This window comes from Erithacus rubecula, assembly GCF_903797595.1.
Source record: "Erithacus rubecula genome assembly, chromosome: 3".
Classification (NCBI taxonomy): Eukaryota; Metazoa; Chordata; class Aves; order Passeriformes; family Muscicapidae; genus Erithacus; species Erithacus rubecula.
In genome coordinates, this window is record NC_136689.1 from 44,482,259 (window position 1) to 44,497,741 (window position 15,483).

The following is a 15,483-nucleotide window of genomic DNA, read 5'->3' on the forward strand; positions in this document are numbered from 1 at the left end:
GAAAATACAAAGTACAGCACGGTGCACACAGTTGCATACTAGAATTGGAAGCTTACTTCTGGAGGTGGGAAAATTGTGCAGCTCACAGATGAGTGCATATATATATAGATACATGCATATATAAATACATATATTCACTGCTTTGCTGGATATAGGTATAAAATGTTTGCCACATTTATCTCCCAATGCCATCCTGCTTATTACTCCCATGTAGGAAAGCAATTGTCACATTCTCATTGCCAGACTTCAGCAGTTTCACCTGTTGATGAAATACAGTTGTCATTTCAAACTATGAGTACGCCTAAGTGTCTTGAATGGTTTGGGGGTATTTGCTGGTATGTTGGTGCAGGAACATGCTTGGTTGTTCATATTTCCAGCCCGGCAGTGCTACAACAGTGGAAAAGAATCACCTAATACTGTGTAATGGGCTGATGTGCTGGCTAATTTGTGTTAGCTGGCATTTTGTGAGCTGCTCCTCTCCTCACCTCTTTTACAGAGGCCACTTTAAAGCTCCGTGTTACAGAAGAGCTTTTTTCCCCCAAACCATTGTGGAACCTCCCAAGAGCACTTTTTGGTCAATATAGCACCCACCAGTCTCAACTCTATAATAGCTGCTACAAATAATGGTTGCTGCTGTCTTCCAGAAGTGCCCAGTCACTGGTGATGGGGGTAAGGTCTTCCCAAATCCAGCTGACAGCTTTCAGGCAACAGTTGAAATTCGTTCCCTCTTCAGTCTCTTCCTTACAAAAGTCACTAGTGCTCCCAGGGGTATGCACATGGTGGATGCTGCCACCAGCAGCCCGATCACTGCTAGGGCATAGCCTGGGTAATCCTTGGTCACCAGCTGCCCCTGCAAGGGAAAAAAGCAGTGTTGAATCTGTGGGATCCGTCCCAGAGTTGGGCCAGGAGCAAAGCAGTGTGTATGGATCTAAGGACCTCTGAGAAGCATTTTCAGTCTGTGGCAGCCCACAGCTGTCTTCTGTGATTTGTCCCAACCTTACACACTGAGTACTTGACAAGAACAGAGCTGCTGACAACAGGATTGGGGCAAACTTCAAGCTTTGGTAAAGAGCAGATTTTGGCTTGATTTGTGTCTCTTAATGAGGTGGCTGGGCCCTGACCTCTGTCAGGTCCCTGTTCCTCTCGTGGAGTCTGTGGGCTCATGCTGATACCCAGTCAACAGGCCAGGCCTGCCATCAGTCCCAGGGACGTGTAATTAAGTGCTTTATTTCTGCATGATGGAAATACTTCTACAAAAGGTTATTAAACCAGTGATTACCTATCCAGTAGTAATTGCTCTGTGATAAATGCACAGTCCAGAATTCTTAAGAAAGTGTTCTGGCCATGAAGAAAAATGTAGATGGAAATTAGGAAATCTATTCCAGCAGCAGCTTAGTTCTGTTAAAGTAATATTAATTTTGTTTGAAGTAAATACTCTTTGAAAGTAGGGGTGGTTTAAGTGTATTTTTAAAGATATTTTGGTCTTCAACATGAATGAAATTTAATTCTGTGAAAGGGTGATTAAGAATCATAAAGGGAAATTAGTTGATTTTACAGAATCATTGCATCATCACTAAGTCAAGTTTTCCCTGATTTTCTTTACACAAAATTAAGGGATGGCCCTGATTCCAGCTACTCACTTTCAGAAGGCCATTTTGTGTAACCAGTGTAGTTAGGAAGGAAGCTTGTATCCTTGCATGAGCTAAGGAAAGTTTTAAACAGAAAAAAAGCTCAAACCCAAAACTCGTTTACCTGTGTGGCATCCCATGCTTGGTATTGCAATGTTCCTGTGAGGATATAGTCGGTGAGGTAAAAGATAAATAGGCTTATAATTAGCAGTGGACTAACAAAAGCCCACATGATTTTCCAGTACCAGTTTGGCTTGCATCCAATCATGGTGTAAAGATCTTTCTCAAATCTGTTCAAAAGAAAAGCAAACATTTTTGTGAAGAAAACCAAACACATATTTTTGAGACTGGCTACAGATATTCGATCAATACCTTGTTCTGCATTACTTTGAAAACCACCTACAGCATCAAGTATGTCAGACTGAGAAAGGGGAGTACAGTTGACCACAAATGAGCAGAGAATTATTGCCTGAAAAGCTTGCTCACCAGAATCACAGTGAGAAGGAAATCAAAGAGGCCAGGCTTTCAAGAGAATCCCCACTTGCAGAGAATACCTTGAAATAGGTACAGCAAGAAAGCTCTGCCTGAAGTGTAAGCTCAGACTACTACTAGTGTCAGCTGACAGAGAGAAGCAATGATGCTGAAGTACTGTGAAGAAAACACGTGGGTTTATGTAGCTGAGTGTTACCAGTGCTGTTACCTGACTGTCTTTGAGGAAGTACTGACACAAGGAATGGTACCTCACATCTCACAGGAGACCTGGATCTGATTCAAAGGCTTTGAACTCATTAGGGAAGAAATGTCCACATGTGTGCCTGGACACCCTCTGTGTTGGCAGGCTAACAAAGCAAATGCTGAAGCCTTTCCTTTCAGCTATTTTCAATCTTTGCTGGTCAAAACTTCTGATTCCAGAGCTTCCTTTTACCCACAAGGATTGACTTGGGAAACAATGTGCGAGGTGACCACCTTTAAAGGCAGACTTTCTGGCATTCTCATCCTACTGAATTCCTGTCATGGGAGGAGCAGAGTTTTGGCAGAAGTTGCTTCTGAGACCGAAGACAAGAGCAGGGAGCTGTGTATACTGCTCCTTAGTGCTCCCGTGTCAGCAGAGACAGTGTCAGCCCAGCCTGGCCCCTCACAGCCCTGATCCAAAGCTCTGGAGAGGGTCTGCAGGGCAGAGGAGACCCCCATCCCCCTGCTATAGCACAGGAGAAACATTTATCTCAAGGCAGTACTGTCACACTATGAAGGAAGCAGGGCTCCAGCTTTTACCTCCGTATCCCATAGATGTAACAGACAGCAATGGTTTCCACTAGCACGATGAGCAGCAGTGAGAGGGTGGCTGCATAGTCATTGAAGATGTCAAACCAGTAATTTCCAGCCTCCATGGTGAAGATCAGGCCAATTATACAATTCACAAAACACACAACACCTGCGTGGATAAAATGGGATCCTGCCATTACACCTGGAAGTTTGTGTAGGGAAAATGTCACACTTCTTGTGACTAAGGAGCTGGTGGTATTTCTCCTGAGCAGTTTTCTCCGAGGAGAGGGATTTTTCCTTTCCCTTGTGGAAAAGACCTGCCTGTTTGCCTTTGTGACAGTCGTTAAACTGCTGCTCCTTAGCTCTGCACAGTCACATCACCCCAGGCATGGTCAAGATAACCAAGTCTTAGCTACAGCCTGGTCACACGTGCATGGAGTATCTGCTGTTGCCGCTGGGCATCCAGCTAAAACAAGTTTTAAGGTGGGACAGCTGATTCCATGCTCAGACGGAAGCACCTACTTCTTTTGACCATCAGCTGAAGTGGCTCCTAGTTGGGATCCTAGCAATGTTACTGAACAGCTACTTGCTGCAACTACGTTGCCATTTGTACCCTCCCTTTAAGCTTCACCAGTCCGGAGACACGAGTCTGAAGGAACTGGGATGTGTCAGGAAGCCTGGAAATACACGGCTGCTACTGCCCTGGTGCTTTGGGAGCTCCCAAGGAAAGAACTGCACAGGGTGGGCAGAATTTCACAAGGGCAGGCAAGCCCTTCCCTGCTCCACTGGAGGTCAGAGAGTGGAGTGGCACTCCACTCAACAGCAGTGGGACACCACAGCTTCTGCACACACACACACACGCTCACCGTGTGGCTGGTGCTGCAGCGTGCTTACCTGAGATCACCTCCTTGGGAAAGCGGGAGGCGATCGCCCTGCTGTCGGTCAGTGGTGTGAGGATGGCAGCCGTGTTCCCCAGCATGCTGCCTATGCCCAGCATCAGCAGCATAAAGAAGTAGAGCACGGAGTACAGCTGGGGCACCTCCATGTTTTTGATTGCTTCCGAATAGACTATAAATGCCAGTCCAGTCCCCTGCACAGCCTGATGGAGACAAGGGGAGTTACAGGCAGCTCCTCAGCTCATTAAAGGATGCAAGACAAAAGAAAGTGATTCTGTGTCATGACAAGGTACACCTGAGGTGTGGCTTTGCACAGCAACGGCAGGTGAGGTCTTCACCGGTTTATCCCACCTGCACAGACACTGGATGGTGATGACCCAAACGAGCCCCTGCCCTATCCTAAAGTGTAGAAATTATCCCCAGCCCTGGCCAGGCTCACATGAGGTGCCTGGGCTCAGTGGGAGTAAAGGAGATACCACAAAGTGGCAACTCACCGTGTCTAGCTCAGCTTCCAAGCTGCAGTTTTTAATCTGTGGTGCTAATTGGGCATATTCCTGTGGATAAGTGGCCATGAGGTAATCTTTCATCTCATTGAGGTTGTCTGCTGTTAAAGAGCCTTCCTCCAGGTCAAAAGCATTCAGCAGCAGCAGGATCACCCTGGGAAGGATTACAGGAATTTAATGACTTTCAGGCCCAGGACACCTCATCCCTTTTCTCCATTGGCCGCCATGGGGATGCTTTTCTGGCCCCAGGGCTTCAGTATCCCTGGGTGACAGCAGCACTTCCAGCACAGTGTTGGCATACAGGCAACCTTGTGCTCATTTGCACCTTGGAGCGAATACCTCCTGCCCCCACACTGCTGCTCCAAGACAGGTATTTTGAGTGCTGGCCAGTGCTGGCTGCTGTCTCTTCCCCTTCGCCCTGCAGTCTCATGTCCACACCCCAGCAATTTTAAAGTCTTTTGGCAACAAGCAAGGACTAGCAGCTTGGTTTCCTCTCTGATCAGCAGATAGATTGAAAGCTCTAAAAATATGAGTAAATGTGTAACTACCGTGGGCCCTGTGCCAGGGACTGCACGCAAGCTTGCAGCTACAGGACACAATTCTGTAGGCTGCTGGGCACTTCAGAGTATCACAACCAAGGAGGCTGAGCTCCTGGAACTTATGGGGTTAGCCTTAAAAGGGTGATCTGAGCATCACTGCACTTATTAATCAGCTCCCCCACACTCCCTGGAGCATGGGCCAGACAAAGAACACAGGAAAAAGTGCCTCTGTAACTTGCCCTGGCAAACTCATTCTCTAGACTAGGTCTGTGCCTGGAAGCAGCACCCAGGTGTCAAAAGGCAAAGCGCTCTGACCTTTCATCTCAGGCTTCATCGCTTTGAATAGCTCCTTTAGCTTTATTAGAGCAGTATCAGCTCTTGTCTTGGGGCAGTGCTGGCAGTGCTGTGTGCTGTTATTTATTTACCTCCCCCGTCACCTTGCCTCAGAATAGCTTGCAGTGGAAAACCAGTGAAACTCTGGGCTCTTACTTGTTGATACAACTCTCATAGTTAAAGGTCGCCTTGAAGCCATATATGGAGAAAGTGACAATGCTGGCGAATATGGAGGTGGTGCTGTTGATGAGGGACACAATGATGGCATGTCTCTGGCAGTTGTTGCTGGGCTCGTTGTAGCTGGCAAAGGCGATGAGGCTGCCGAAGCCAAGGCCCAGCGAGAAGAAGATCTGCGTGGCAGCACTGATCCAGGTCTTGGGGTTCGACAGCTGCTCCAGCTGCAAAAGCCAGACAAGACAGCAGAACCATGAAGTTCCACAAAGTGCCCAGCACTGCCCCTTCCAGTCTGCAGGGATGGGGACAAGGGCAGGGATGGGACCCTCTGTGCACTCATTACAGGTCAGGGGTGGGTTTGGGCAGGGTTACTGCTCTGACTGAAAGTAATAGGTTATGCTAATGGAAAGGTCTTTTTCTGCAGGAAAAAGCAAGCGGTTTATGGGCACCAAGGCAGCCTCCAGCCACTCCCAGCTGGGGTTTCCAGCTGCAGACCTATGCAGAAATTCAGTACAAAAAAATTATTCTAAAAAAAAGGAGGACAAAGACCTTTTTAAAATTTATAAGTTTAGTAACCAATAACGTTTCCTGAAAAATTCAATGCAGTTTTTCTGTACCTTTGGTGTGAACATGTAGATGAGCCCATTCACAGCTCCATGAAGTGTTAATCCTCTGATGAGGTATATGATGAGAACACAGTATGGCAAAGAGGCTGTCACGTAGACGACCTGGGGAAAGAGGGTAAAGACCTTGGTCTAAAGAATACATAAGACAAAGCTAATCTGCTATGTCAGTCTCACTTTATGCAAATAATTCCCATTATCATGTTTGTTATCCCATATTAATCTTCAAAGAAATATTATCAGACAAATCTAACTTCAGATTTACATTTTATGGAAGTTTTTAATAATACTGAAGACTCACGCTACTCTTCTGAACATCTTCTCTTTGACTGGAAATCAAACAAAAATCTAAAATATGTGTAGCATTTACAAACTCAGTTCTGCATCATTTGGTGGCATAACACCAGTTCCCAACTATCTATCAAAAAGTCATTAGGCGAAGGTCATTCATCATTCACTCTAAAAGAAAGGCAAGCAGAGCTCATAAAAGGTCGAAATCAAACTTGAATTCAATCAAATTGAATCAAAATTTAATTGAATCAGTTGTAGCAAGTTTAAGAGGTTATTCCTAATTTACAGTCTCTTGGCTTTCTGTATTTGGCTAAGGCGATTTGGGGATTACAGCCCTCAGCTTGCTGCTTAGTGCAGGCTCAGCCAGGACATTGGGGTTTTTCTCCCCACTTCCTCAAAACTTCTGTTGTGAATAAATAACAAGCAAAAAATGTCCAGTAGATGTCTTGTTTTTCTTGCAAAGACCAAGGAATAGATGTCTCCTGACATGGCTCTGCTGGGGCAGATGGCTTTCCTCATGGCCTGACAACTGGCCATGAGAGAGAGCTGCCTGTGTTTAAAGGACTTCTCTGAGTTATTTTCTCAGTATCATGGAGTGTTTTGATTGATCCTGCTTCAGCTGCAACCTGACAGGGCAGCAGAGGCAGCAGAGCTCGGTGCTCTGGGGGAGATGCCGTGATCCCGAGGGAGAGCAGCCATCCCTCACTGCCGGCCAGCGCTCCTTTCCCCTGCCCACGTCCCGCCCAGGCTCAGCAGGGCTGTGCCCCTCTCACCTTGCCGGTGGAGGCGGTGCCGCGGAGGATGCAGAGGTAAACCACAAGCCAGGCCAGCGTCAGGCACAGCGCCTGCTCCCACTGCACGCTGCCGCTGACCTCCAGCGACGGGGAGATGTTCAGGGTCTGCCGGTACCAGAAGTACTGCGTGGACGATGTCTTCTCACACTCCTCCTCGTAGCCCGTGCGGTTGCTGTTGAGGGGGCAAGTGGCCCATGGCAGGGGGTCCTGGGAGGGAGGGCATGGAGTGAGTGTGGGCTGTCGTCATGGCAGGGAGAGCTGAGGTGCCAGTGGGGAACAGGGAGGATGACAGCAAGGGCAGCTTTCTGCTCAGGCTGGCTTCTCACTGCTGCCCAGGGCTGGGGATGACCTTCTCCCTTGGAGATGATCTCTTTTGACAATCTCCCTTGGGAATGACCCTCTCCCCAAGGACTGATGCTTTCTGATCCTCTCCCCAGGGGATGACCCTTTCTGAACCTCCTACCCAAGGACAGATCAGCTCGGTCCCTCTTCCTTGGGGATGACCAGACTGATTCTCCCCCCAGGTACTGAGCCTCTTTGACCCTCTCCCCTGGGGAAGACACTCTCCAAGTCTCTGCTGTGGGGCCAAACCTCTCCCCTGCCATCAGACAGGCCCACCCCAGGATGCAGGACACCCTGGCACCAAGGCACATGTGACCAAAGCGTCACAAGCCTGACTTTGATCTGAGTTCCATGGTGAGGAGAAGACAATGGCCAATGCCTCTAGGAAGATCATGGAGGAGGAGATCACTGCCTCACTTTTCATTTCATCTAAGCCCTGGGTTTCTGAAGCTTTTGACACCCCTCCACCTCCCCACTCCCAGCTGACAATGGTGCTGCGCATCATCCAGCACCAATGCAAAGCCACCGTGACCCTCTGCAGTGAGTGGGGCCAAACCAGGCCACTGGGAGCCCACACACCTGAAAGGAATGGAAGAGGTACCAGAAGGCCCAGGCATTTATCACATTGTAGTACATGGAGAGGAAGAAGGAAACGACAACACTGGCAACTCCTGTGGGTATGGAGAGAGACACTTGGTCAGCAGAAAATCCCAAAATGCCCAGAGCTCTGTAACATCTGTGGGGTGTGGGAGCAGCCCGTCATGGCTGACACAGGAGAGGGTTTGTCTCTGCACAGCCATGTGCACAGGACATGTCCCTGTCACTGTAGTCACTGCCTCCTCCTCCCACCAGCACCATCCTGAACTGGGTTTGATACTCTAGGCCCTGGAGCATGAATATTCAATGTATCATTAAAAATATGTGTTTATGCAAATTACTAAATTCATGATAGCTTGAGTTTTCAGGGTAATATAACAACATAAAAATGTAGCTAAGAGTGAACATTGGTAAATGGAATCCTGGAACAGTAGGAAATTAAGGCACCATTTTATTACTCATGTTGAGCTTATTGGGAAGGTGATCTTGGGGTCAAAGTCCAATGTGGACAGCCCCAAGGGCTGGTTTAGCACTGGCCTTCACACCATGATTTTGGCAATCTGCCTGAGGGCGGGGGGACTCACACCTCTTAATCCAGACCCAACACAGCAAGCTGGGGTCTGGCCCCAACAAAGGGACAGCAGAAATGCATGCCATGAGGTGTCTGGCTTTGCTCAGCCTGGTGAGACCCAGTAAAACCTGAGCTCCCACACGGGTCTTTTCTGAAAGACAAAGCTCTCCAATCTCCAAAAAATAACCCATGTTCCCTGCATGCTGGCAAGTAAAGATGGAAACTGAGAACATACCAACACCGCAGAGGTAGGGGCTTATTATTTTCCAGGCGCCGATGCTGCCCTGCCGCATACGCTGCCCCACGGCCAGCTCCAAATACAGCAGCGGCATCCCCTCAGCAATCAGCATGATAAGGTATGGGATTAAAAAGCCACCTGTGAGAACAAACCCTACAGTCAGCCTTCAGCAGATCAGCAGCGAGATAAGAACACTACCCTATTTGCGTTCAAGCCATACTGTCAGTGTCCCAGAGACTGGCTAGGTCTGGGTCCTGGTCCTGTCCAGGTACTTGAGTATTGAGGGCATGGCTTGATCCTCAAGGACATCTCACAAAGGTTTCAGGCAGAGTCCCAGAGGCTGGAGGGTGCTGGCTGGCGAGGCCTGGGCACAGGGAATTTTCCGCAGGGACTTGGCAGGGCTGGGATTTCTGCTGTTAAACTGTGCTGGTCGGCGCTGTGGTGTGGCAGCGCTGCCCAGATGATGTCCGAGCTGTTTGAGCAATGCTGGGGGCTGGGGCTGTTAAAGGATAACCTTGTAACCAATAATGAGACAAAGAGGACGAGGGAATGATCGACTTCAGCGTGGGGTGTTCTGCCGCGCAGCCCAAGTGCTCGAAGAAAAGGTAACAGCAAGTCTGTGTCAGAGAGTTCTGAGCTATATGCTGAAGTCTGGCCTTGCTCAAAAATAAAAAAACAACCAACCAAAAAAAATCCAAACTAAAACGCTCCCAAATCCCCATGCTGAGCCCACAAGCACCAGCAAATTAATGAAGGCTTTTGCCCCAGGGCCCCTTCCGTGGGAGCAGATCCCGGGACAGGAGCACAGAGTCTCCTCCTCATCTCTGCTTCCCTTTGCAATGAGAGCCAGAGATGCTCCTGTGGAAGAGGAACAGCAGGAATGGGAAGGTTGACAGCGAGGACAGAAAAAGGACCTTCCCACCTGGCAACCAGGATGTGCTTTGGCTTAAATTTCTGGGGAAAAAAAAAAAAAAAAAAAAAAAAAAAAGGGAAAAGAAAATCCTTGGGCTCACTTCAGAAAGAGCTGCTGACTGAGTCAAAAGCTGGATTTTTGTGAAGGTTTCCCTGCTTCCCTTTTTACAGCAAGCCAAAATATTTACATAAATATCTCTTATTTAGGGTTTAATCTGTGGCATTAACATTCCTTGCAATGGGTTCTGTGCAGCGCTGTGGAGGAATGAACTCCATGCAGCGACTGAGGCAAAGACCTGGAAATAAACACAGAGCAATAATCCGGTTTATTCTGGGAATTAATTTCCCACCTCCCAGCTCTCTTGTTATTAACAACCCCTTTGTTATTCTGTTAGATAACTTCCTATGCCGCAAGGAGCTGTCGAAGCTTTAAGAGCTGCCGCTGCCGCGCCGTGCCGGTGGGGTGCGAGCTGCCCCAGCAGCCACTGGGCAGTTCTGCCATGTACCACATGGGAATCAGCATTAGTCTCTTGAAAAGGTTTTCCACCCTCCCAGCAGCGCTGTCACATTTTTGGCATTGACCGTGCCACCTGCCAAGGAGGAGAAATGCCTTCAGGCTTGTTTTTCACCCCAGTGTTTCTCCGCAGCTGGGGGTGTCAGGGCTAAGCCCCTGCCTCTTGCTCTGCATCCTGTTTGCACACAGATCTTGCTCTAGTACTACTCTTTCCAAACAGCAGAACCAAAATGTCTCACACAAGTGACTCTGGGCAGCCGATAAACCAGCTCCTTATCAGCTGTGAATCAGCACAGCTCCGCTCGACTCCCTGCTCATTGACACCGGGCGTTGTTCCCTACGGTGTCAGCTGCCTGCAAAGACTGGCCCCCAGTCCAGATCCCTGTCGTTAGCAAAACGTGCGGAGTGTGCCCCGGCTCTGCTCGAGGCACTAGGCTTGGCCAGCGACACCCTCGCCCCTGCTCGGGCTCCCACCTGGTGCTTAGGGGCTTCCTCGCCCAGGGCTGAGCGCTGCTGAGCACCAGCCCTGCTGCAGACCAAGCCCAGCCTCGTTTGAGCCTGGCCCAGCCTGCTTAGGGATAGAGGAACTGCACTTACGAGGTTTGAATCCCCTCAGCTGCTCTCTGCAGGAAAGCAGGAGGAGGAGGAGAAGGAGGCAAACTGCCGATGAACAGAATGTCAGGTTACAAAGTCTGTAAATACCCAGTATTATCTCCGATAAGGGCCTTATTGCCCTGCTGTGCAGGACAGGATCTCTGGCTCTGTGCTTGACTATAAGGCAGATGCAAAACGAGTTGGTGTCCCCCCTAATCCCAGTGCCTGACATATCCAGCTTTTAAGTTCCTGAAACGATGTTCTGTATGCGTGGGTTTTATGAATCCTTGGAAAGCCACAGAATCCTCTTTAAAAGGGCAGTGAATAAAACAATTAAGAAAAGCAAAACCTCCTGTCAGGAGTCTTAATTTCACAGTAGAAAGAGCTGCCTTTGTCCACATAAATATAAGTCGTGAAGAGAAAAATAATGGAAAAATATTCTTATAAAATATGCTTTTTAGAAAATACTTGGGTGTACCATAGAATCATAGAATGGTTTGAGTTTGAAGGCATCTTTCAAAGGCCATCTAGTCAAAGCCCCTTCAATGTGCAGGGAAGCTTATTTAAGTTTCTATTCAAGTTAACTAATTGTTCCAGTTTTGGTTACATTTCAGAGAATTTTCGCCACCTACTACAATACGGATGGCTGCTTAAAAGAATTACACAAAACCCCCAAAATGTACAAGTTTTGCTGTCTTTCAGGATGTCTGCCATGATGGGCTAGTGAACTGATCGTGGGGTTTGAATGTATACAGAAACACATTTTAAGCTTTGTGCTAGACTTCAGTGTCAGACATGAAGTCTTTACTCTTAAAGCATGTGTAGGGGAATATGTAGAAAATTACAGCACATCTATCATTACTGCTATCTGAACTGTCTAAGAACACTTCAACCATTGCAGCACTTATCTTCTGACACTTCACCTGCCATATTATCTGGGTTTTTCTGACATGATCCCATGGGATAGCTCTGATGCAGTCAGTGCTGAATTGGCTTTCCAAACAGCACCATGAACCAGCTCCTACCATCGTAAGTGCATTCAGAAGTAAGCTACAAGCCAACAAAACAAGCACAAAAGAAAAAAAAAAGAAAAAAAAAAGAAAAAAAGAAAAAAAAGAAAAAAATTACCTTCTCAGTGTTTCTTCCTGAAAGGAAGCAGATGAGGCAAATGCTCATCATGTCCTTTAATGCAAGATTGAGACAGGTCCCAAACTATGACAACAGACGAATCATGAGAAGCTGTAAAAACTTGGTTGTCTTACAGAGAGCCTGTTTCTAAAGATTCTTCAAAACAGTGGTATCTGTATACTAGAGGAGATTATTAAAACTGGTCTTTAATTAATGCAATGAACTGACTTTTGATTTCTAAGGAAGAACAGCTGTGTCTTGTATATGCCACAAATATCATCTTCCTCCAGTTTGGACCCAGGAGGAGGATAAACTTTCAAAGAGGGTTTTGGGGGTCTTTTTGGTTGGCTTATTTATTTTTGGAGGACAAAACAATTTATTCCTTATTTTCTAAGTTTCCTGGGAGGCTTCAGCTGTGGAAGTCCTGTCGATCAAGGCATTTCAGCCAACTTCAAAGCAGATTTGCAGCCAAGTTTTCATCTCCTAAAATAAGGCTTTGTATACATGACAACATATTAATGCCACGTATTTGTAATAATATAGCTCATCTTTAAGTTAAATCAGTGTAATCATCTCCCTTCTCAATATTTTCCAAGTCCCCAGGTGAAGGTACAAGGAAGTTTCTGACACCTTCAGTGTGATTCAGTGGGGCAAAAACATAACAAATCAATACTTTGTGGACCTATATCTCTCACTTCACCTCGATTTTTTTAGAAAACATGGGCCTTCCCACTCTGTCATTGCACTTACAGGAAAAAAATGCCACTATATACTGTCAGGTAAAAAGCCTAATGCTAAAGAATACATAAAATAAAGCCACAATAAAACAGATTGTGCACCAACAGAAAGCCAGACCTGCTACTCTGCCCTGGATCTTGCTGGGCAAACAGAGCATTAACATGGACAACATACTTTTGGACTAAAATCTTGCCCCACTCCTCCTCGAGAGAAGCAAGAAAATGTAAACCACACTTACCTCCTCCGTACATCTGACATAAGTATGGAAATCTCCACACATTTCCCAGCCCCACAGCATAGGAAATGCAGGCAAAAACAAACTGTAGGGGATTGTCCCATAAGGGTCGGGATTTCTCCATTGCTTTCTTGCAGGCAGAGGCTTCAGCAGAGCTTCCTGCCTTCACTCCCTCAGGTACTCTGCCAGCCGTGCCTCACACTCCACGCCAGTCCGGCTTGGAGGGGAGGGAAAGGCGGAGGAGCTATGCTTGCCAATTCCTATCAAGCTTTTTAATTACTAATCTTATTAACAGGCACATACTGAAATAGGAATGCTGGTAAATAGATTATAGACACACACAGAACTATAAAATTGGTACTTTGGGTGAATAGCTGAATAGCTGCTTGGGTTTTGACTGGCATTTCTGGGATGGATCTGAGTTGAGGGATTTTTATCGACTCACATGTCAACTTGAAGCTGTGAGGAAATAACACTGCAGCTGCAGTTTGGTTTTGGAAATGGGACACTCCTTCCCCACAGGGCTCCATTCCTACAGAGTGGCACTCGTGCATGAGGCACCAGCTTCAACTTGATTGCACAGAAGAGGGGTTCCCATACCATTAGGACTGGGTTTAGAGACTATCAGTGCTTTTAGGGAAAGAATAAACAGAATCCTCAGACATCCTATCACTGTGCCCTGGTGCTCACCTCAACCAACCCAGCACACTCCCCGGTTTCAAAAGCAGCCTTGAAACAGCCCTATTAGCCACACAGGTCCTCAGTATGGTGCACATTAGACAACACTCCAGTTTGACCCTCTCAGAATACTGCTTTCCCTCTACATACTCTGCATGTGTGTGACAGTGTGAAACAGCCAGTCTCTTTTCACTTACCTTCATGCTCAAGCCCCACTGCTGCAGGCAAACTTTTCTGAGGGATTGCTGTTTAAAATACTTTCAAGTAGCAGGGACCAAGGCCAGTGGAAAAAGGTATCTGTGGCCATTGTGAAGGCAGAAGGATCTATGAGGCCTTTGGGTCATCTGAAGCACACTGAGGTGCCAGGTCTGAACATGAACCCTGTGTTTTTGGGTCCCTGCCAAGGTACACTTTGAGCTCAACTACTTTGGACAGGTCTCCCAGTGAAGGAGGCTGCCAGCAGCATCTGCAGCAATAAAAAGTAGCCGAGCAACTCCAAGGATTCAGCTTCTTTCCTCCGTTTAAATGCTTAGTTTTTTTCCAGGGCACCTTTCAGGACCATTTTACAAGTAAGAGTTGCTCAGCTGCTGTCAGTCTCATTCCTCCAGCGCCAGAAATTTGCTCCCTGCCAGTTCTGTTTGTGCTGCTCCAGCACCCCATCAGGTACCGGCTGAGCCAAGGCCCCCAGCTGTCAGTATGGGTGAGAACTCCAACCCCGGGGCCTTTGGACAGGAGCCCGAACTGCAGAGTGTGTTGTGCAGTTGGGCCCAGCAGCAGCACTCAGGTGGACCTGCTGACCAGCCACCTGTATTATCAAAGACACAAAGTGGGACATCATTTGTCTGTCTGCTAAAACAGGTGATGGCAAGAAGTTTACACATCTCCCATAAGTGCATCCATTCTTCATGGTGTATTTTAGTGGTGCTAGAGATGTCAGTTGCCATTAGTTTGCCAAAGCCACCTGTAGTTTTGAGGGAATTTGTGACTTTTTCTCAGCGTATGTGCAGTTCTTGTCTTGCCTGCAGAACTGCAACATGCCAGCTAGCCCCAGCAATATGTCTCATGGATATAATCCAGAATTCTGCTGGAAGGAATAATCCAATACAATTTAAAATCCATAAACTGTTAAACTGAAAGACACATAGAGAAAGTAAGTTGTCCCAAATCGTGAAACTTTAACAAATTATTAGAAAGTCAAATACCTGTCCTTGACAGTGGGACTTATTATAAATGATGTGTATAAATAGCTTATAGAATTAAATAATTTGGTGACAGGACAGCCTTAAAAAATAGCACATCACTACCACTTGGGACACTTCTGTGTGAATAGATTACTCCTACTGACAAGCATCATCAAGTTAAAGATTTCCTTGGCTCTGTACCTCCTTCCCATTACATTTCAAACTAGTTTACTAATGGACTGGAAGAGATCAAGCAGGCAGAGAGGTGTGATGTCCTCATCTTGGGTCAGGCCAGATCAGGAAGTTAGGTGGAATGAGATGAATGAGCCTCTCTCATCATTAGCTCAGACCACAAATTACTGTGAATTTTCTTTAAAGGTGGTCATGCACACAGGCACCCAGCCAAGTGCCTGTCATCTAATGGCTCCTTGGGATACATGTTTTAAATATATATAAATGTATTTAAATAGACAACACTTCAGAATTCTTGCTGTGGCACTTTTTATACCCACCTCAGATTATCAAAAGGCTATTTCTGATGCTGTTCATGATTTTATCTCCTTGGACCAGCCTTCATTTGGCTTAGAGAAGGGCTTGGGCTTTATCTTTAGAGACAAAAACAAGCCTCTAATAGACATGGGCAAGAAATTTTCATCATGCCACCGCTCATATTAAAGATGGATTAGAAAGAATTTTTTCTCCCAGTACCTA

General features: G+C 46.9%; 1 protein-coding gene across 1 annotated transcript; it reads right to left on the reverse strand.

The window, feature by feature from the left end:
• Positions 1 to 56: 56 nt before the first annotated feature.
• On the reverse strand, positions 57 to 13,095 carry SLC6A20 (solute carrier family 6 member 20). The gene is made up of 11 exons (XM_079302642.1): positions 12,917 to 13,095; positions 8,790 to 8,930; positions 7,966 to 8,057; positions 7,024 to 7,251; positions 5,954 to 6,064; positions 5,319 to 5,560; positions 4,282 to 4,444; positions 3,786 to 3,990; positions 2,901 to 3,060; positions 1,753 to 1,918; positions 57 to 850 (listed from the first exon to the last, which is right to left on the reverse strand). The coding sequence occupies exons 1-11, from the start codon at positions 13,035 to 13,037 to the stop codon at positions 701 to 703; spliced, it is 1,779 nt and encodes a 592-aa protein (XP_079158768.1). The 5' UTR covers positions 13,038 to 13,095; the 3' UTR covers positions 57 to 700.
• Between the last annotated feature and the right edge of the window lie 2,388 nt (positions 13,096 to 15,483).